The 23450-nt window shown below is 36.3% G+C and overlaps 1 protein-coding gene across 50 annotated transcripts in view; it reads right to left on the bottom strand.

Annotated features, from left to right (window-relative positions):
- Nucleotides 1-23450, bottom strand: part of LOC127500029 (uncharacterized) — a 162447-nt gene that overhangs the window by 88439 nt on the left and 50558 nt on the right. For 31 of the 50 annotated variants that reach the window (XM_051870886.1, XM_051870862.1, XM_051870878.1 and 28 more), the window contains 24 exons: nucleotides 22260-22433; nucleotides 21375-21488; nucleotides 18858-19031; nucleotides 18563-18736; nucleotides 18082-18252; nucleotides 16730-16903; nucleotides 16408-16578; nucleotides 13938-14111; nucleotides 13595-13768; nucleotides 13266-13436; nucleotides 12867-13040; nucleotides 12524-12697; nucleotides 12195-12365; nucleotides 11797-11970; nucleotides 11454-11627; nucleotides 11125-11295; nucleotides 10727-10900; nucleotides 5563-5733; nucleotides 4740-4913; nucleotides 4447-4611; nucleotides 3640-3813; nucleotides 1284-1454; nucleotides 909-1082; nucleotides 334-507 (listed from right to left, as the gene is read on the bottom strand). In XM_051870886.1, the coding sequence (XP_051726846.1) occupies nucleotides 334-507; nucleotides 909-1082; nucleotides 1284-1454; nucleotides 3640-3813; nucleotides 4447-4611; nucleotides 4740-4913; nucleotides 5563-5733; nucleotides 10727-10900; nucleotides 11125-11295; nucleotides 11454-11627; nucleotides 11797-11970; nucleotides 12195-12365; nucleotides 12524-12697; nucleotides 12867-13040; nucleotides 13266-13436; nucleotides 13595-13768; nucleotides 13938-14111; nucleotides 16408-16578; nucleotides 16730-16903; nucleotides 18082-18252; nucleotides 18563-18736; nucleotides 18858-19031; nucleotides 21375-21488; nucleotides 22260-22433 (4086 nt within the window). The remainder of the gene's footprint in view (nucleotides 1-333; nucleotides 508-908; nucleotides 1083-1283; nucleotides 1455-3639; nucleotides 3814-4446; nucleotides 4612-4739; nucleotides 4914-5562; nucleotides 5734-10726; nucleotides 10901-11124; nucleotides 11296-11453; nucleotides 11628-11796; nucleotides 11971-12194; nucleotides 12366-12523; nucleotides 12698-12866; nucleotides 13041-13265; nucleotides 13437-13594; nucleotides 13769-13937; nucleotides 14112-16407; nucleotides 16579-16729; nucleotides 16904-18081; nucleotides 18253-18562; nucleotides 18737-18857; nucleotides 19032-21374; nucleotides 21489-22259; nucleotides 22434-23450) is intronic. The other 19 variants (XM_051870857.1, XM_051870891.1, XM_051870888.1 and 16 more) reach the window with 17 other exon arrangements.

Here is a 23450-nt window from a genome sequence, read left to right on the forward strand (position 1 = left end):
ATGGAAAAAAACCTATTGACTTCTGGGTTGGCCTACAAAAATGTGTCATCCCTGCACCACACTATAGCGAGAGGTTTGGGTGTGGCCACTGTAGCACACAGACCCAGAAGGTTTTTGGCCAGTGTGACCAGAAGGTTTTTAGTCAATTCAGAATTCATGTGGGACGTACTTCTTAAGACAATGTAATACAATGTTCCAGACAATCATAACCTTCCATACTTTGTGATGTGATTAATTAAACAATGAATCAAATGAACACATCTTCTTAACTGATTACTGGTGTAACATTGCATTATGGTGCAGAAAGTTAAAGTAAAATTAAAATTTCTTCACCTGATGGTTTTCAATTTATAGTGCACACACTGTAGTATATCAGTGAGCTCCTTCACTCCTGATTGTCCAGGATCATTTCCTGTGAGATCCAGCTCTATCAGGTGTGAAGGGTTTGTTCTCAGAGTTGAAACCAGATCTTTATAACCTTCTTCTGTGATACTGCAGTCTGAAAGTCTACAGAAAAAAAAACATTGTGTATTCTTAATTGAGAGCGTTTATCATACAAGTACTGAGCTTTACAAATAATTCTGACTAACAAAAATGTATGCTAATCTTGTGTGCTGTAAATACTGTATATACATTAACCAAAACCTTGATAATAAATTTATTAATTGAATGAACTGTCCAAAATAATTTATTTTTTATTCAACCACATCTTGTTTCAAAATTAATTTCTTCAGTCAAACACAAAAAGAGATATATTAGGCTGATATATTATAGCAGAATATTAGGCTGTCACAGTAAAACTGAGGTGAAAATAGTCAAATTACAGCCTTCATTTTCATCATTTTATTTAATCAGATGAACATTATAAATGTATATTGAAACAAATGTGCAATGATATAAATACACACTTCAGTTTCTTCAATCTGCATTGTGTATTTTTCATCAGATGACAGATCTTCTCCATTCCTGAGTTTCCTAGTTTATTTCCACTCAGATCCAGCTCTTTCAGGTTTGAAGGGTTTGAATTAAACGCTGAAGTCAGAGCAGCACAACCTTCTGCTGTAATACTGTTATTATTCATCCTGAAGAGAAAGAAAACAAAGACAAGAAACATTCTTCAGTTTATTTCTGCAATAATACAACAACTACATTAACAGAATGATAGATCTATCTGATGGTTCAAACAATCTTAGACCAAACATTTTTAAAGAACAATTACCTAAAAATAAATATTAAAATGTTTTAAAGATACTTTAAGTTATTAAAGCATGTACAATACTCACGTCAGTTTGTTGAGTTTACAGTGTTTATCCTGCAGTAGAGCAGCAATTTGATTCACTCGTGTGTCTCCTAGTTCATATCCACTCAGATTCAGCTCTCTCAGAAGTAATGGGTTTTCACCCACAATTACTCTCACATACTGACAGGCTTCATCTGCAGCAGGACCCAAAAACCTGCACAAAGGGAAGATGAAACAGGATTCAATTCAGTTCAAAACTAACTTGATCTCATGAAAATAGCATCTGATTGTCTTGAATTTACTTTGAAGTATTTATATTTATATTTATATTAATAATTCATCTGCACTAGGGATGCCCTCGACTAAAGATTTTTCTAGATGACTAGTAGTCTTAATTCAAGCAAATAGTTGACTAATAATAAATAAACCATATAACACATAAAACATATAAAAGGAGCCTTTAACAGCCTATAATATATAGCCACACAAAAACATAAAACTTGTCAAAACGTACTGGCAAAAGTAATGATTATGAATGTGTAGTGAAAAAACAGCAAGGAGACTGCCTTAAAGGAACACGCCACTATTTTTTTTTTTTTTAAAAAGCTCATTTTCCAACTCCCCTAGAGTTAAACAGTTAAGTTTTTACCATTTTCGAATCCATTCAGCCGATCTCCGGGTCTGGCGGTAGCACTTTCAGCTGCAGCTTAGCATAGACTGCATCATTGAATCTGATTAGACCGTTAGCATCTTGCTTAAAAATGACCAAAGAGTTTCAATATTTTTCCTATTTAAAACTTAAACCTATTTAAATTTTCTAGGCCGATACACCTAGGAACTATACTCTCATTCCAGCATAATAATCAAGGAACTTTGCTGCTGTACCATGGGTGCAGCAGGCGCAATGATATTACACAGTGCCTGAAAATAGGCTAACTTCCATCAACATAACCAACGTGACCACCTGCTTGCACAGGGAGCGTGTCTTGCAACCATGGAGATATTTGTGAGAGATGATTCAGAAGATATTTACTTTTGGTGCAGATCCTGAACCATATCTATATGAACCGGAATACATTGAAGATGAGCTTTTGGAACGAAATTGTGGCTGAACAGACTGGGGCTGCGTAATATCATTGCGCCTGCTGCGCCCATGGTATGGCAGCAAAGTTGGTGTAATCAGATTCAATGATCTATGCTAAGCTGTGGCTAAAAGTGCTACCGCCAGACCCGGAGATCGGCTAAATGGATTCGAAAACGGTAAAACTCAACTGTTTAACTCTAGGGGAGTTGGAAAATTAGTCTATTTTCAAAAATAGTGGCATGTTCCTTAAACATTTGAATCATTCATTGATAAACTAGTGTTTACCATGTTTTCAGGTGACTTGTCACTTCCGCAGTAGTAGACAAACCTACGTATATGCATGTTTCATGTGGATTACATAATCTGAGAATATTTGTTTTCCAGTTTAATGGATTCATTTCAAGATAGACATTTTAAGCTTTCTACAAATGCATTTCTCATGTCTGTGATGCAAGTATACACCGAGTTTCATTCTATTTTTTGACACAATCAAGTTCACAGGGACCGATATGGCAGAAAGTGCATCCTGTTTGTTTTCATTACTTTATAAAAGCACATTTTGTTGTTATTTTGAGTGTGCACAAATAAAATAAGCCCCTTTACAGTTTTGAATGATGTATTAATCTTACCTGTATCACCAAAAATGACGGAGTATTTTAAGTTAAAGGTGCCCTAGATCACTATTTCACAATATGTAATATACGTCTAAGGTGTCCCCAGAATGTGTCTGTAAAGTTTCAGCTCAAAATACCCCATAGATTCTTTATTATAACATGTTTTAACTGCCTGTTTTGGGGTGTGATTAAAAATGCGCCGATTCAGTGCGTGTACACCTTTAAATGCTCGTGCTCCCCGCCCCCAAGCTCGCGACTCCTAATAAACATTGCATAAACAATAGAATAAGTTCACACGGCTAATATAACTCTCAAAATGGATCTTTACAAAGTGTTCGTGATGCAGCATATCAGATCACGTAAGTATTTTGTGGATGTTTACATTTGATTCTGAATGAGTTTGATAGTAGCCTAAGCTGCGCTAATGGGGATAAAGCTACACTGTTGGAGAGAATTATAAAGAATGAAGATGCGTTTATGAATTATACAGACTGCAAGCATTTAAAAATGAAAATAACGACATGGCTCTGGTCTCTGTGAATACAGTAAGAAACAATGTTAACTTTAACCACATTTAACAGTACATTAGCAACATGCTAACGAAACATTTAGAAAGACAATTTACAAATATCACTAAATATATCATGATATCATGTGGAGTTTTATTCCATACATTTTTTTTCCCCCCTATCACATCTCACCTCAGTGTCTTGAGTTGACAGTTCTCATCATGCAGGAAATCATCAAGCTCTTTCACTCCTGATTGTCCAGGATCATTTCCTGTGAGATCCAGCTCTATCAGGTGTGAAGGGTTTGATTTCAGAGCTGAAGCCAGAGCTTTATAACCTTCTTCTGTGATACTGCAGTCTGAAAGTCTAGAGGAAAAATTAAAAACAATTAAATTAAGTCTAATGATTAACTAATTCAATAAAAACAGATTTCTTTTACAGGTTTATGATATTCATAATTCTCAGTACTTAAGAAGCCTTCCCACACAGCAAAAGTATTCCGCGGCGGATCGGCCGCGGAGGTATCGCGGCTTCCGGAACGTATCCGCAAACGGACTCGTATCGGCGTCCACTTGCGCGCAGTAACGGATCTACAACGAAGGCAGATCACGGACCCGCCGTGACTCCATGCTGCATCCGCTCTGTATCCGCGATTAAAACCTTACCTCCGCGGCGGGTCCGTTTGGGACCTGCAAATTGATACAACCGTTACAGTAAAGGTGCGTGTGCGTCCGCGGATCTGACATGGGTCCGCTCAGGATCCGCTGATTGACAGTAGAATTTACGGCGCCGCCCGGAGGCGGAGCTGATCCTCTGGGCGGTGCCAAAACGAATGTGACAGTCACGCAGGTTTGGCGACTTGAATGCGGATCCGCCTAGGAGTCTCTTGCTGTGTGGGTTGTGTCTGTCAATATTTTTTTTATATAATACTTTTTATTTCTGTAAGTGATATCACTGACATAAGATTTCTGCCCATGTTTAAAATAACCAAATTCAAACCTGAGTATCTTCAGTGTACATTGTGAATTTCCCAGTAGAGTGGAGATTTCTGTTACTCCAGAGTTTCCTAGTTTATTCTCATTCAGTTCCAGCTCTTTCAGGTTTAAACAAAATGCTGATGCCAGAACAGAACAACCTTCTGCTGTAACACTGCTGCAGTTTAACCTGTAGAAGAACAAAGAAAAAAATAAAAATGGTGTATAGATGCATACAATTACACAGGCTAGTATATTTAGTAATCACTACTTTTATCCACAAATATGAGATTTTATGAGATTTTTAAAATAGCTTACTTCAGCTTTTCAAGTTGACACTGTTCATTTTTGAACAGTGCAGAGAAGATCTTCAATCCTGAGTCTCTGAGTTTAGTCCTACTCAGATTCAGCTCTGTCAGATTTGATGGGTTTGAATTTAAAGCTTCAGTCAGAACACGACAATCTTCATCTGTGATATTGCTGTTATTCAGACTAAAAAAAAAAAAAAAAAAAGAGAAAACATAGTTATGAGTTTTATCTACACATTTACCAAGAGCTGACAACTACTGGTGACGGTGATGACTAGGGGTGTGTCCGAAGCCTTAATCCGTATTTGGAAAGGCACAGAAGATGAAAAACGCATTCTACGTGGGCCCCTAAAGGGACATATGGTTAGCCGCTTGCTAGCAGTAGCCTGTTACATTACATTACATCAGATTTCACTTGCCACATAAAGAGAGTAAGAAGAAATGGCTAATAGGACGATAGTGAAGGATTTGTAGATCCTGAGCACTACTGACAAATATGTAAAATGTGTGGCAAGTACTACAGCTCCCTACAGTATGTGTGATTGTGAATCTTGAAAGTGAAAGTCAAACTCGAGCACGCATTTAAAAGCGATTTCAATACTCCGCATAGTAACAGTGGCTCCCTGATGCCCGCAAAATATATACAGTATAATTACCCAACTATATAACTGTGAGAGAAAGCATTGAAAAATATTTTTCCTCCCAACTCATATTTATTCCCTTTAGGGGCTCCTTAGTACACAGCATTTCCTTTCTGAACATCGCATTCAGCTTCGGTTCACTATTATAAAAAAAAAAATATCAATAATTATTGCAATGATAATAAAACTTACATTAGTGTGTTGAGTTTACAGTGTTTATCCGGCAGTACAGCAGCAAGTTTCTTCAATCCTGAGGGTCCTAGTTTATGTTCACTCAGATTCAGCTCTCTCAGGAGTAACAGATTTTCACACAGAACTCTGTTCACAATCTGACAGGCTTCATCTGCAGGAGGACTCAAAAACCTGCAGAAGGGAAGATAAAGCAGGATTCAATTAAATTCTTAACTAAACCTTTATTAAAAATAGCATCTGATTGCAATTCAGTGTCAAATGTTTTGTGTTCAATCCACTTTGCAATAGATTGTATTAATGAATAATTCTATAAATTGGCTGCTTTTATTGTCTTTAAAAAAAAAAAAAATTATGCAAACAAAGTATTTACAGGTGAGAAATCAAATACAAAATAACCAATACCAACAAAACATACATAACATCCAATATAATTTGTGTGTTTTGTGTGTGTGTAACGGTGTGGGAGTGGACGCATATAAATAAAGGAACATATAAAGCAGTACAACTGACATAATCGTAGAAAAAAGAGAGAGAAAGAGAAAAAAAAAAAAAAAAAAAATATATATATATATATATATATATATATATATATATATATATATATATATAGGTTTTGATCCACTTCAAATGTTGACTGTATACAGGTGCTGGTCATATAATTAGAATATCGTAAAAAAGTTCATTTTTTTATTGTAAATTATTTTAAAAAATGAAACTTTCATATATTCTAGATTCCCTACATGTAAAGTAAAACATTTCAAAAGGTTTTTTTTTAAATTTGTTGATTAGAGCGTACAGCTAATGAAAGTCCAAAATCCAGTATCTCAAAATATTAGAATATTTACATTTGAGTTTCATTAAATGACTATCCCTACAGTATAAATTCCGGGTATCTTTTGTTCTTTGAAACCACACTAATGGGGAAGACTGCTGACTTGGCAATGGTCAAGGAGACAATCAATGACACCCTCCACAAAGAGAGTAAGTCACAGAAGGTCATTACTGAATGGGGTGGCTGTTTACAGAGTGATGTATCAAAGCATATTAAATGCAAAGTTGACTGGAAGGAAGAAATTGGATAGGCAAAGGTGCACAAGAAACAGGGATGACCGCAAGCTTGAGAATACTGTCAAGTAAAGCCGATTCAAACACTTGGGAGAGCTTCACAATGAGTAGAATGAAGCCGGAGTCAGCGCATCAAGAGTCACCACACTCAGACATCTTCAGGAAAAGGACTACCAAGCCACTTCTGAACCAGAGACAACGTCAGAAGCATCTTACCTGGGCTAAGGAGAAAAAGAACTGGACAGTGAACAGTGGTCGAAAGTCCTCTTTTCAGATAAAAGTAAATTTTGCATTTCATGTTGAAATCATGGTCCCAGAGTCTGAAGGAAGACTGGAGAGGCACAGAATCCAAGCTGCTTGAAGTCTAGTGTGAAGTTTCTGAAGTCAATAATGATTTGGGGGGGCCGTGACATCTGCTGGTGTTGGTCCATTGTGTTTTATCAAGTGCAAAGTCAATGCAGCCATCTTCCAGGAGATTTTGGAGCACTTTATGCTTCCATCTGCTGACAAGCTTTATGGAGATGCTGATTTCCTTTTCCAGCAGGACTTTAGCACCTGCCCACAGTGCAAAAACCACTTCCAAGTGGTTTGCTGACCATGATATTACTGTGTTTTATTGGCCAGCCAATATGCCTGACCTGAATCTATGGGATATTTTCAAGAGAAAGATGAGAAACAGTCGATCCAACAATATACAGATGATCTGAAGGCTCAATAGTGCCTCAGCAGTGCCACAGGCTGATCACTTCCATGCCACACTTCACTGATGCAGTAATTTGTGCTAGGAGCAAGTCATTTGCTGTAATATGTCCTGCCGATCAAGTATTGAGTGCACAAAAGAACATACTTTAAAGAACTTGAACTTTTCTGTTTTGCAAATCCATTTTTTGATTGATCTTAGGAAATATTCTAATATTTTGAAATACTGGATTTTGGACTTTCATGAGCTGTACGCTCTAATCATCAAAATTTAAAAAAAAAACTTTTGAAATGTTTTACTTTACATGTAGGGAATCTAGAATATATGAAAGTTTCATTTTTTAAAATAATTTATAATAAAAAAATGAACTTTTTGATGATATTCTAATTATATGACCAGCACCTGTATATACACAAATCAAAAAACAGGACAATGGAGGATGAGGAGGGTAACAATAGTAAAAGTAGTAATAGTAGTAACACTAACAGTAGTGGCAATAATAACAATAATAAGACTGATACTGATGATAACTCTTAATCAAAAATGAGGGGAAAGGATGAGGAAGATGACAAATCATAATAATAGTATTAGTAATAACAATAAACTAATTTTATCAGGAATGAGGGGGAGGTTAAAGGATAAGGAAGAGGACAAATAATAATAATAGTAGTAGTAATAATAACAATAATAATAATCATAATAATAATAATAAAAATAGTAATACTAATAAAGCTATTGATGATAAGGTATTATAAGGCTGCCTCTGATCCTTCCGTGACCAAGTTGTACCCCCGTCATGCGCCATGCTGCAACGTGCCATCAAGGAGAGGTACCGTGGGCCCAGTGCCCCAAGACGCTCCCACCCCCAGCCGCCACACACATGCCTCGCTTACCTTGTGTTTTTTTAAAAAAAAATTTATTTATTTTTGCTGCATTCATTATTAAACTCATGATAGACGTATGTGTCACACAACGTAAGGGATCAGGCAGTTAAGTAGTATAAAACACAGAGTTTACTGAAATAGGACAGGAACTGGAACAGTAGTGCAGAAGGGTGAGTAGATTACAATTATGCAGATTGAATGATGACTTAGCTTGTGGTAATTAGAATGTCTCTCTTGCAGGTGAACGGAACAGAAGCAGACGAAGGGCAGATGACAGATGACTGAAGACGAGTAAGGATTCCAATGGACAAATAAGTAGCAGGTAAGGAGTCTGTTGTGTATGCAAGAGACGTATAGACGAGACCAGACAATGGCTGTGTCCGAAATCGCCCCCTATACCCTTAAATAGGGCACTAGTTGAGGGGACAGCCATATTTAGTGGTGTCCGAAACCATAGTGGATGTTACTGAGTGCACTCATTCAATCCCACAATGCATCGCAATAAAGAGTGTACAACCGATGTACATTCAACGGCTAGAGAATAGGCTTGTTCGAGATGCATCGGTGCTGCGCAGACTGATCAGCGTATGACATCAAAGTACCGCGAGAGCGATTCAAAAGCATAAGGAGTCGTATGCTCTCCATTCGCTCTTGCGGTACTTTCATGTCATATGCTGATCAGTCTGCGCAGCACCGATGCATCTTCAACAAGCCCACATACCCTATTCACTATTCTCTACATTAGTCCACTTATATAGGAGTCTACTTGAAGGAGTGAATGAGTGAATTTGGACAGGATGCGATGCGTTTTTTTAGTCTTTGTGCTTTGCTTGTTGGTTAAATAAATAAAATAAAATAAAATAAAAATTCTGACAGTATGGTTGTGATTGCTTTATGTAACGCACCTGCACGAGTCTTTCCCGCAAATTAGTATTAGCAATTACAAGAGTTGCTGCTTCACTATGTCCTGCTTTCATGAAATTATATCTATTGTTCTTCGAATTATAGTAGGCTACAAGTGAGAGAACAACAAAATGAAGATTTCTGAGAACAACGAATATAGTAGTCTTGAAAGTTTAACATGGGGATGTGTAGCCTACAACACTCACATATAAACGTAAAAAAAATAAAAAATAAATAAGTAAAAGCCTTGTGTTATCCATTGCTGCATACGAATGAGGTAAGCTTTGTGTTTTACGTCATCTGCCGCGTGCACATGTTAAGACTGCAAACTCGGGTTTGATTTGGGTATGCTACAGCTGTCTGTGTAATAACTACAATAATGTTTAAATATCATATTTTCTGGCTAGTTTACTTTTTTATAATACACCATACTTTAACCCAAAATGAATAATTAAAAAACAGTTTAAATGAGTAAATCTTCTGTAAATATTTTTTAATATTAATTTTCTTTCCTGACATAGCCAACTCCAATTCTTGTTAAAACACAGTAGATATGCTTATCCTATGCATTTTGAGCATTTTTTGTGTGAAATTATATTTATTTTGTCCATCAAAGGTGTTTTCACTTTAATTGAGTGTTAGCTGCGCAGCAAAAATAGACCCACTGCTGCTTCTGCTCCTGCTAAGCGCTGCCGCGCAGCCTCTGCGTGCGGTGTGAATGCTCTCATCTGTTAACATGGGTGCCGAAAAAAATATGCACTGCTGACTCGTGCGGTGTGAAACAACGGTGCATTGTGGGTATTCTCCAGCCGTTGAGCGTGCACCGGTTGTACACTTGTTACTGCGGTGCATTGTGGGATTGAATGAGCACTCGACAACGTTCACTATGGTTTTGTACACCACTACAAATGGCTGTTCCCTCAAATAGTGCCCTATTTAAGGGTACGGGGGCAATGATGGCGCACTCAGTTGAATCATCCATCCACTTCCCTACCATACTGGTATAAATTCGTTTTAACTTTCTTATTAAATTGTTTAATTAAGGTTTATACATGCTGGTTTTCATGACAGAGCTCAAGATAATTTTTTTCATTACTAGTACTGCAGCTGCTAGTTTGCAAATTTTTAAATGATTATTAAACAGCCAGCCCTCCCGGTGCACCGAGTGTCTGAATTCACTCACTCGGTTTCATTCACTTCTTCAAGTGACTATATTAGTGGACTAATGTAGGGAATAGTGAATGAGGGTATAGGGGGCGATTTCGGACACAGCCAATGTGGTGGAGTGAACATGGAGTTTGAGTAGGGTGTGCTGATGAGTGCTAATGATGGTGATGGCTTGCAGGCACAGGTGAATGATGAGTGAGTGATCTGAGGCAGTTGTGGATCAGAAGGGATGCTGGGAGGTGTAGTGTGGGGAAGGAGACAGAGCTGATAGCTGACAGTATGTGTATGTCAACTAGTGTGTGATGCATTAAAAAAGCATGGCGTGCAGCATGGAACCAGCCCAGTGCAAAGCCCAGGCCACCACACCTACGCCACACTTATCCTGTGTGTGTGTTATGATTTTGGTTGCTTATCATTTTTGTTGTAGTATTTCATCATGTCTCACCTCAGTGTCTTGAGTTCACAGTTCTCATCCTGTAGTAAATCATCGAGCTCCTTCACTCCTGATTGTCCAGGATCATTTCCTGTGAGATCCAGCTCTATCAGGTGTGAAGGGTTTGATCTCAGAGCTGAAGCCAGAGCTTTATAACCTTCTTCTGTGATACTGCAGTCTGAAAGTCTACAGAAAAGAAATTTATTATAATTCAAAAGTAATACACGAAAAATGATTTACATGAAAAACAGACAAATGAAAATAATCAGAGAAGAATCAGAGAATAAAAAAAATAATTAAAATCTGACAGAAGCATTTTTGTCCTTTACTTTTGTTTACTACAGTAATATTTTAAATTTGAAAATTGTAAATGTAATTATTAAAATCAAACAATGGTTCATTGAGCTCACCTGAGTTTCTCCAGTGTGCAGTTTGTATTTTCTAATGCGTTCTGGAGTTTCTTCACTCCTGAATCCTGCAGATTATTGCTGCTGATGTCAAGCTCTTTCAGACTGGAGTTTGATGTCAGGACTGTAGCGAGAGCTAAACAGCTTTCCTCTGTTAGACCACAATTACACAGCCTAAAATGATGATCAGGAGAGAGACAATTTACAAACACAAAGTACTTGATGCCAACATTCAGTGATTATTGAAGATTAGTGCTTGTGGATTCTGTATGGTTCACCTGATTTAAGATAATTTAAATGCTCATTAAAAATGTTAGTAAAGTTCAACTCACATCAGTGTGTTGAGTTTACAGTGTTTATCCTGCAGTAGAGCAGCAATCTGATTCACTCGTGTGTCTCCTAGTTCATGTCCACTCAGATTCAGCTCTCTCAGGAGTAACGGGTTTTTAATGTGAAGATCTTCAGTCAGATATTTACAGGCTTCATCTGCAATAGGACCCAAAAACCTGGAAACAGAGTAAGTACATTACATGCAATTTCATTGGGTATTTTCATAATCTTGTAAAAGGGCCTTTAGTCTTTTCAAAGTCTAATTTAAATGTCTTTTTGACAGTTGAATTCTCTTTTGGCAAAAACAGCATTAAGACTATTGAGTGTTGTTTTAATAGCACTCACGTCAGTATCTTCAGTTGACAGTTCTGATCCTGTAGTAAATCATCGAGCTCCTTCACTCCTGATTGTCCAGGATCATTTCCTGTGAGATCCAGCTCTATCAGGTGTGAAGGGTTTGATCTCAGAGCTGAAGCCAGAGCTTTATAACCTTCTTCTGTGATACTGCAGTCTGAAAGTCTACAGAAAATAAATTTATTATAATTCAAAAGTAATACACGAAAAATGATTTACATGAAAAACAGACAAATGAAAATAATCAGAAAAGAATCAGAGAATAAAAAAAATAATTAAAATCTGACAGAAGCATTTTTGTCCTTTACTTTTGTTTACTACAGTAATATTTTAAATTTGAAAATTGTAAATGTAATTATTAAAATCAAACAATGGTTCATTTAGCTCACCTGAGTTTCTCCAGTGTGCAGTTTGTATTTTCTAATGCGTTCTGGAGTTTCTTCACTCCTGAATCCTGCAGATTATTGCTGCTGATGTCAAGCTCTTTCAGACTGGAGTTTGATGTCAGGACTGTAGCGAGAGCTAAACAGCTTTCCTCTGTTAGACCACAATTACACAGCCTAAAATGATGATCAGGAGAGAGACAATTTACAAACACAAAGTACTTGATGCCAACATTCAGTGATTATTGAAGATTAGTGCTTGTGGATTCTGTATGGTTCACCTGATTTAAGATAATTTAAATGCTCATTAAAAATGTTAGTAAAGTTCAACTCACATCAGTGTGTTGAGTTTACAGTGTTTATCCTGCAGTAGAGCAGCAATCTGATTCACTCGTGTGTCTCCTAGTTCATGTCCACTCAGATTCAGCTCTCTCAGGAGTAACGGGTTTTTAATGTGAAGATCTTCAGTCAGATATTTACAGGCTTCATCTGCAATAGGACCCAAAAACCTGGAAACAGAGTAAGTACATTACATGCAATTTCATTGGGTATTTTCACAATCTTGTAAAAGGGCCTTTAGTCTTTTCAAAGTCTAATTTAAATGTCTTTTTGACAGTTGAATTCTCTTTTGGCAAAAACAGCATTAAGACTATTGAGTGTTGTTTTAATAGCACTCACGTCAGTATCTTCAGTTGACAGTTCTGATCCTGTAGTAAATCATCGAGCTCCTTCACTCCTGATTGTCCAGGATCATTTCCTGTGAGATCCAGCTCTATCAGGTGTGAAGGGTTTGATCTCAGAGCCGAAGCCAGAGCTTTATAACCTTCTTCTGTGATACTGCAGTCTGAAAGTCTACAGAAAAGAAATTTATTATAATTCAAAAGTAATACACGAAAAATGATTTACATGAAAAACAGACAAATGAAAATAATCAGAGAAGAATCAGAGAATAAAAAAAATAATTCAAATCTGACAGAAGCATGTTTTGTCCTTTACTTTTGTTTACTACAGTAATATTTTTAATTTGAAAATTGTAAATGTAATTATTAAAATCAAACAATGGTTCATTGAGCTCACCTGAGTTTCTCCAGTGTGCAGTTTGTATTTTCTAATGCGTTCTGGAGTTTCTTCACTCCTGAATCCTGCAGATTATTGCTGCTGATGTCAAGCTCTTTCAGACTGGAGTTTGATGTCAGGACTGTAGCGAGAGCTAAACAGCTTTCCTCTGTTAGACCACAATTACACAGCCTAAAATGATGATCAGGAGACAGACAATTTACAAACACAAAGTACTTGATGCCAACATTCAGTGATTATTGAAGATTAGTGCTTGTGGATTCTGTATGGTTCACCTGATTTAAGATAATTTAAATGCTCATTAAAAATGTTAGTAAAGTTCAACTCACATCAGTGTGTAGAGTTTACAGTGTTTATCCTGCAGTAGAGCAGCAATCTGATTCACTCGTGTGTCTCCTAGTTCATGTCCACTCAGAATCAGCTCTCTCAGGAGTAACGGGTTTTTAATGTGAAGATCTTCAGTCAGATATTTACAGGCTTCATCTGCAATAGGACCCAAAAACCTGGAAACAGAGTAAGTACATTACACGCAATTTCATTGGGTATTTTCACAATCTTGTAAAAGGGCCTTTAGTCTTTTCAAAGTCTAATTTAAATGTCTTTTTGACAGTTGAATTCTCTTTTGGCAAAAACAGCATTAAGACTATTGAGTGTTGTTTTAATAGCACTCACGTCAGTATCTTCAGTTGACAGTTCTGATCCTGTAGTAAATCATCGAGCTCCTTCACTCCTGATTGTCCAGGATCATTTCCTGTGAGATCCAGCTCTATCAGGTGTGAAGGGTTTGATCTCAGAGCTGAAGCCAGAGCTTTATAACCTTCTTCACTGATACTGCAGTCTGAAAGTCTAGAGAAAAATAAAAATTCATTCATAAATTCATAGAGTAACAAACATTCTGATCCCAATTCTAGACCAGCCAGATGAGCGAGTGACATTTTGGAGGATTCTGCTCTATACAACTCTATTTTGGCAAAATATAAAATAAAAACTCCATCACAAAGCTGAAGATGAAGTGAAATTTCATCTTTGAGTACTATAATAACCCCAAACATAAATCAACAAAGAATGCTTTAAAAAAAAAAGAAGAAAAAGTTGAACAACATTTTGGCCCAGTCAGAGCCCAGACCTATATCAGACCAATAACTTGTGGAATGACTATAGACAGGAGGTCCCTCTGCAATTTGTTTAGCTCTTAATAAACTGTCTGAAGCTAACCTATGAAACGATAATCTGATCTATATTATTTAAAAAGTCCAGTGAAGGATAGATTCTCAGCTTTTCAGTGGTATCACATTTGTCTCAATTGAACATTCAGGGGATTACTAGCGAGTGTGGTTGCATCAAGTTCTGCAGCATTGATTAATCAAGGAACAACATTGATTTTGTTCCTCTGAGCCAAACAGCAACCATTGTTGATGCTAAGTTCCACCTCTGCACCCAGACTGGTTCAAACTGTAAACAACTCAAACAATAAACATGGGTTTTGGTCTTTTGAACCACCAAATTAGCATGTTTCTTTGTAAATTTTAACAAGCGAATAGTGAAAGTAGTGCATATTTGTGTGCATGAAAACAAACACAAAATAACAGATTTGCATAAGAGCACTCTCTGATAAAGCACAGCAAAACATATGACACTTTGGCATAACACAAACCAAAAATCAGGATAAAACAAAGTGTTCAAGTCAGAAGGCTAAAATCAGGGTAGAATATGGCCATTTATTTCTAAATTATTATTAAAACTAACATTATAAGAGCACATCAGGAAACATTCTAAAATAATTTTAAAAAGCACATCATGACCACTTTAAAGGAAAAGAAGAATCATTTACTCTCTTTTTCTTTAAACAAATCACTCTAAAGTTATTTACTGTTAATTTATTTACTGTTTATTTTATCTGCCATCAGACTGAGACAGACATCGATTCACTACCCTACCATGTTGCTATGGGTTGTGTTTGCTTTGGACTTAACTGCCAAACTGGCATTCTGACAATGTGATGATAAATAAGTTGATAAACATTACTTCAGTCGTTAAAACTGCTTTCTTCCAATTTTTTTACGTATCACATCTCCAGTTGGTGCAAAATTCTGCGGCTAGACTGCTGATGGGGACTAGAAAGGACTATTTCTCCTGTTTTGGCTAATTTGCACTGGCTTCTCATTGAGTATTAAGTTCAGTTATATTCTAAGTCCCTGAATGGGTTAGCACCTCTGCATTTACCTGATCTTTCTCATCATCAGACCAACAGGTCTTCAATGTGGCCTTCAATCAGCCTACTGCTAGCCTATGAGTCAGACTAGCTGGTTTGGTATTGATTTAATTTATGTGTATTTATTTGGCTTGTGTTGGGAAAATTATGTATTTTGTGTTCTGATTTTATGTAACTGTTATATATAAGGGATATTCCATGGTCAGCTATGCGTTTTAAAGCACGAATCGAAGAGAATTCAAATAGGGTTTTTTTTTATTATCCCTTAAATCCCTTACAGCTATAAGTCGTTAGATACAGCATACTGTCCACTTTAAATCAGACACAGAGATAAGTTAGTGCGGTAAGGTTACATTTATTTATTTGAATTACAACATTTAGCCTATCGAAAGAGAGAGATGTGTGTGTGAATTACCTGCTGTGCAGCGTCTCTCTCCAAGCACTGAAGCTGTGAGACTAATTACTTCAAAAGTAGTGATGTTATAAACTCTTTGCACAGTAATATAAACGCAGTGATTCAACTGTGAAGTTCATTTATTAAGTTTTATTTAGTCACGAGGCAGCATTGATAAGTTTGTGTTTCTGAATGCTTTCTGTGTGTGCACAGTGTGATCTCCAATCTTTGTGTGTGAGTGATGTATGTTTGTGTGTGCTTAAATGAAAACAGTGCATTTATATAGAATGGAGATTAAACCTGATCTGAACGTGTGAATTAAACGGTTTTGTTGCACAACTTCCAGCCAATCAGATCTAAATATTCAGACAGACCAATTGTATAATGAATTACAATTAAGCAACCTGTAAACATTGGATTGATTTTAATAACTTTAATGTAGTTGAAATGTGCTCCTAGCACAAAAGAATATACAAGTATTAGATCAACACAAAAAATTTATTAAACATCCTTAACAGGTGGTGAACTGTACTCACTTGAGTATCTCCAGCTTACACACAGGATTCTTCAGTCCCTCACAGATCTCTTTGACTCCTGAGTCCAGCAGACGGCTACTGTTTAGGTTCAGCTCTTTCAGGATGGTTTTGGAGGAGAGAACAGTAGCTAGAACTGAACAGCTTTTCTCTGTCTGCTCACAATTATTCAGCCTGAACACAAAAACAGCATTATTTATTATTTAGCACATATTCATTGCACATGAGACCAACAGCTTTTCATATCTGCTCACACATGTGACTGACAGTCTTTTATAATACAGAACCAACAGAAGCTATAATGAATAAGATCACATTGACTCACTTGATTTTCACCACTTTGCTATGAGAGTCCTTCAAAAGAGCAGAGAGCTTCTCTCCATCCAGATCTCCTAATTTATCTTCACTCAGATCCAGTTCTGTCAGTAATAATGGACTTATACTCAGAACATTAGTGAGATACTCACAGGCTTCCTGTGCAGCAGGAATTTTCAAAAACCTACAGAAGGTATACAAGTATATTAGATAATTCTGTCAAAATGTAATTTTTTTTTTTTTGCACCTCCCATTCGTTCAAGCTAAGCAAACATATGATACACAATGTGAAAACATTATATATATATATAATCAGTTAAAATCTATCAAAACTAATTGTAATTATAGACAAGTGAGGAACCTTGAATATTTCTAACTGTATTTATTTAATTATTTCTAATGATTTTAGTCGGTCACTTAGTTGACAATTACCAGTTTATTCCAAAATGCATTAATAGATGCATTTGGGGAAAAAAAGAGTGGACTATGACAGGGCATCAACCTCATCAAGTGGACCTGCTTGTACTATAATGAATCAAAATACAGTTTTGGTTGCATGTGTCTTCCGAATGAGCAGTAATGTTTCTGATACTGTTACAGTGCATTTTTGTGAAACAGGATTTTTGGTGCTTGTGGCCTTTTAAAGACAAGGTACAGCAATGTGACGAATGTAGTAACCGGTCTCCCTCTTAGACAGATATCTATAAGTCTGGGTATCAAATCTATTCAAGCAGAACATTTTCATTTGACTGCTTTACCATTGTTTATCTAGTAGTTTTAGCTGTGGTATCGAAATTGGAATCAAGAATGATGAAATTTCACTGGTATCTAAAATTTTGGTTTCAACCTTATTTACTACACTACAAGGTTATGGGTCAAAAATAACTATTTTATTTATTTATTACTTTTTTGTGGTGAGGCTAGTGAAAATTATTAATTGAATCAAATCAAGAATCAAATTAAGAATTTTCTATTCATACACACAACATTATTTAAAACATAATCTCATTATTTTACACAATTTTCATGGTGCATTGTAGAAGGTTATTTTCCAGAATGCTATAATTTATCTCAAATTTTAAATGAGAGAATTAGAAGATTATGTTATTCGATTACAGAAATGGTGTTCACTGATTTTCAAATTAGTTTGGGAGAAGTCTAATCAGAAAGTCAAAATGAAGTAATTATGTTTTATCACAAGGTTCGTGTCACAAAATTGTTGTGTGACTGTTGAATTTTATGTATCCTGTAAATTCCTCTTCCTTTAATGGCAATTCCTCTACAATTCCCAATCACCTTAGTTTCATATAGCAGATATCACATCTGTGGCTTATTTTTGAAATATTTAAAGACATTAATCACCTGGACTTTAATTTACAATGTTCCTCCTGTAGTAAATCATTGAGCTCCTTCACTCCTGATTGTCCAGGATCATTTCCTGTGAGATCCAGCTCTGTCAGGTGTGAAGGGTTTGATCTCAGAGCTGAAGCCAGAGATTTATAACCTTCTTCTGTGATACTGCAGTCTGAGAGTCTAGAACAGAAAGAAAAATGTAAGACAATTCAGACGATTATTCAGTTAACAGAACAAAAACATGTTCAACACTAAAAAACAAGCAAAGTAATTTTAAAAATTTCATATTAAAATCATGAAATGTAACCCATAATATCTTATTAAACTGAATGTCTCAACACAGATTTACATATTATTTCATACTTACAGTGCTTAGAACAATATCTAATAATACTGCTACTAATATTTTAGCCTAAATAATCGATTTTCAAGACAGTTAATCTGATAACAGGCATATCATATTGAAATGTGGATAAATAAAAGTACACACTTCAGTTTCATCAATCTGCATTGTGTATTTTCCAACAGAGGACAGATCTCCTCAATTCCTGAGTTTCCTAGTTTATTTCCACTCAGATCCAGCTCTATCAGGTTTGATGGGTTTGAATTAAACGCTGAAGTCAGAGCAGCACAGCCTTCTGCTGTAATACTGTTATTATTCATCCTGAAGAGAAAGAAAAAGGTAACACTCTTCAGTTAATCTTAAAACTTTCTTTATGAACAGCGACAATGTTATTTTTATAGATATTTTACTTGTAAAGTATTACACCAGGTAAAATACTCACTTCAGTGTGTTGAGTGTACAGTGTTTATCCTTCAGTAGAGCAGCGATCTGATTCACTTGTGTGTCTCCTAGTTCACGTCGACTCAGATTCAGCTCACTCAGGAGTAACAGGTTTTTAATGTGAAGATCTTCAGTCAGATATTTACAGGCTTCTTCGGCATCAGGACCCAAAAACCTAAAAATAAAGGAAGTACACTGACATTACCTGCCATATAATGAGTTTTCAAGTTTTTCAAAGAGCCTTTACGGGATTTTTCCTGCATAGAGAATTACGAGGCCATCGCCTCCGTCAAATTTTGTGCCGCCTCTGGCTGTGGCTGTCGACAAAATTCTGACAGGCAGTCACATGCTCAAATATCCCTTTGACACAGGTTCCGGTGCGGTTCCCAGCTGGTGTCCATTCTTGAACCGTTCCGCGGCATGCATTTCCACTGCAGAAAAGGTGGTTCTGTGCTGGAAAGATCGGTTCACCTCTGGCCTTGAAATTTTATGGTCTCAAAAGTAGCGGAGGCTCAGGACATTATGTAAGAGCTCACAATAGTGATCTGCGGATTGCGGTTATATATTTTGGGCAGGACAAGTAATAAAACATATGTCAGTTAATTGCAGGTGGGTAAGGGGTGGATGAGAGATAAATACTTAAAGTGTTGATTTTAATAAAGACACGGAGCTCTCATTTCACAGCAAAACACAACAAACATGCGTCACACTTTTACTTTCATTTTAACAACGTATATCTCTTCAGGGAAAACCGATTAGGGCTGTGAATCTTTGGGTAGACAGCGAATCGATTCGATTCACGATTCATAGGTGTTCAATTCGATTCAAGAACGATTTTTGCAAATTCAGAACGATTTGATTCGAGACAACTCACATTAAAATTTGATGCGATTTGATTAATTCGATTCGATTCTGCATTTTTATATGCATTCATTAGGGTTATTGAAATGCTTTCCCCAATGTGTCTTAGTCAGGGTGCGTATTACTCAGCGACCTTCAGGAGGTCAGAGAGTAAGGGCAAAAAACAACCTTTTGTCCATTGTTAATGTAAGTTCATCTTAGTTCTTAATTATGCTACTTAACTTTATTTTAATAGCCTAAAAGTTGCCATTTGTAGAAATTTACATAAGCCAAAATTTTAAAAGGCTTTAAAAGTATTGTTAGTTCATGTTAACTATAGTGTAGGATAGTGTTAATGGCTACACAACCTTATTAAAATGTCCCAGGTACATTAAACATACTAATGCTTGCATGGAGAGACTAGAATATCATGCACTTTCCCAACTAAACCTAAACTAACTTTTCTTCATGGAATAGTTATAAAATCCCTCTTTGTTCTCTTTTATACGGAACATTTTCCTTATTGTGATTCTGGAAAAAAACGCGCAGCGTGTATCTGTGAAGGAGAGCTGTGAGGGCGCGAATGACGGCGCACAACGTCTCCCATCAATTCGCGCATGTATTAATTTTATGTTTATATATTTTAAAGCACTGAATCGCTATAGGATCGCGATTAATCCGATTCTCAGCATTTTACATCGATTATCGACCAAAATTAACAATTCACGATTCAACGTAATCGAGAAAACGAGTGAATCGTTACACCCCTAAAACTGATCATAAGTTAAAACATAGGTCTAGCGCACGTCCTAGTGGCCATTATATAAAACACAAAGGAACCTAACCTATGAGATATTGCTTAATAACTTAAAAAATATACAAAAGCTTATACTACTGTAATATTTATATGAGTTAGATTTGGTATATTATTATGGTCAAAATGACATTGTACTTCAACAAAAATACTTTACAGTTCCCTTTATCAGTCCAGTCAAATGTTTCAAATACAAAGACACAATATATTTAACGTAAAAGACCACCAGTAGCTTCTAATGTTACAGTAAATGAATGCGTATTAATACAAAGAGTAAACCAGGGGGAAAAAGACGAAGGCGCCTCCTTGATTGTCTCGTTAAGATGACGCAGAAGTGTGTTCCAAAAAATAGTTTTTTTGACCCCTACACCCTTCATCCCTTCGAACCTCTCACTCCGGAAGGTAAACCCTTTGAAGGGATTAGGGCATAGAGATGAGCCCTTCCGAATGGAACGCAGGGACAGACAAGGCCTTGAGCAAAGCACCTAACCCCTGTTACTTCCCCGGCACCAGGTGTGGGTGTTCACAGCTTGCAGTGTGTGTTCACTAATCATCTGGATTAAATGCAGAGCACAAATTCTGAGTATGGGTCACTTCACTTCACTTCACTTCATTATCTTATTATTGAAATATCTAAAATATAAATAAACTTTTGATAAAATGCAACTTTTACTTTCAGCCCACAGACCGTGATCAATTTGATTTTTGGCCCTCTGTTGTAAAAAGTTTGGGCACCTCTGCCCTAAAGGAAATGGTTTGTAAATTATATTTTCTTTCTTGTACAAATTAGAAAATAGAAAAAAAATAGGATATAGAGGCAAACAAAAGGCCCATAGACCTTTAATATGTTAGAAATCATCTCACCTGATTTTCTCCAGTTTACGGTTATTTTTCAGTCCATCACAAGGTGGCTTCACTCCTGAATCCTGCAGATTATTATTGCTCAGTTCAAGATTCTTCAGAGAGCTGGAGTCTGAACTGAGAATATTACAAAACATGATGAAGATACACAACTGTACTATTAACTGTAGGAAGTAGAGAAGAGATCAGCATACTACAATCTGAAAAGATTATTTGATCCTTTTACTTTCCAGCTATTAGTAATACTCCTGTTTAAAAGTCTATAAAAATGTAACCTCATACAGTTGCTGTTAAAGGTGACCTATTATGCCCCTTTTTACAAGATTTAATATAAGTCTCAGATGTCCCCAGAATGTGTCTGTGAAATTTCAGCTTAAAAAACCCTGTGGATTTTATATTATACCATGTTTTAACTGCCTATTTTTGAGTGGGAAAAAAAATGCACTGATATGGTGTGTGTACCTTTAAATGCAAATGACTCATGCTCCCCGCACCCTTGCTGGGAGAGGGCTCACAATACACTCAGGCATAAACAATACAGGAGAAGTTCACTCAGTATATATAACTCTCAAAATGGATTATTACAAACTGTTTGAGATGCAACATATCAGATCACGTAGGTATGGCATATATTTTGTTGATGTTTACTGAACATTTGATTCTGAATGAGCTTGATAGCATGCTGCACTGCTAACATGGCTAAATTTACACACTGTTGGAGACTCAAAAGGAATGAAGATGTGTTTATGAATTATAATTAATTATAAATTACAGTTCCAGAAAATTACAGTTCCAGAAAAACCCTGCATTAGTTCTTTTTAAAGTGACGGATTAATAATCTTTCATAACTAACTTAAAACTACTGCACTTTAATTAAAAAAAACTCACCTCATCTTGAGTTGACAGTCTGGATCCTGTAGTAAATTACTGAGCTCCTTCACTCCTGATTGTCCAGGATCATTTCCTGTGAGATCCAGCTCTATCAGGTGTGATAGAGGGTTTGATCTCAGAGCTGAAGCCAGAGCTTTATAACCTTCTTCTGTGATGCCACAGTCTGAAAGTCTACAACAGGAATGAAAATGTAACATTCAGCTTATTAATCAGTTATTCTCAAAATTACCTGAACAATTTTAAGCCCAAAAGCAGAGATGCCCAAACTATGGCCCGTTATTAGGTGAAAAATACAGCCTATAAAAAACCTGCCATTGAAGTGCCGGCAATCGGTGATGCTATTTATTGCGGCAATTAATATGTACAATATTTTTACTGTGGGCACTAAAATACTGTGAATAATTCTAGATAATATACTGGCATAGCTGTTTTCATTTGTCTGAACTTACAGCAGCTTAATTTCCATCAAAGAGTCGAGATGCAGAGCACTCTAACGCAACCCTTATGGGCTGTTTACCACACACATTGAGAGCGAAACAAAACCTACAATGGGAAGTATGTCTGAAGGAAGACTCCTTAGGGGTGAAAAAAATCTATCTATCTGATAATTAAAGTGCATTGCAGAATTTAATAATCGTTTATGTTTGTATTATTATTCTCTATTTTTACATGCGCTGCCACAACAAGCGCGAAGCATGCGAGATTGAGGAAATAAATGCACAAATTAATAAAAATCACACTGCCAAGTTTGAATTTAAGCATTACTTATTATACATTATTATGCATAAATGCATGTTTCAGTTTTTAAGAAAGTTCTTTTTTGTTGTTGTTTTCATCCTCATATTATGCATACGTGGGAACGTTTGTAGAATATACACTGTGCCATAGAGCTGCACAATTAAATGTTAAAAGCCCACACAATCTTATTCCTAAATTACAATTCTCCTGTGACTATTAAACCTTTGACAAAAATCACACCGGACATTAAGATCTGCGTTCTGATCCAGAAAGAGTAATTGTAATATATAGGAAACAGCTTCAAAACAGCCTTTTCACCAAACAGTATTACTATTTCTTTCTTACAATCATTCAGATTATCACAGAATTAATTGGATTAAGGTTTATAGTTTGGATATAAACACAGATGTCTATAACAGCAATCAAAATAGAGCAAAAAACCTTGACGTA

This window comes from Ctenopharyngodon idella, chromosome 18 (assembly GCF_019924925.1).
Source record: "Ctenopharyngodon idella isolate HZGC_01 chromosome 18, HZGC01, whole genome shotgun sequence".
Classification (NCBI taxonomy): Eukaryota; Metazoa; Chordata; class Actinopteri; order Cypriniformes; family Xenocyprididae; genus Ctenopharyngodon; species Ctenopharyngodon idella.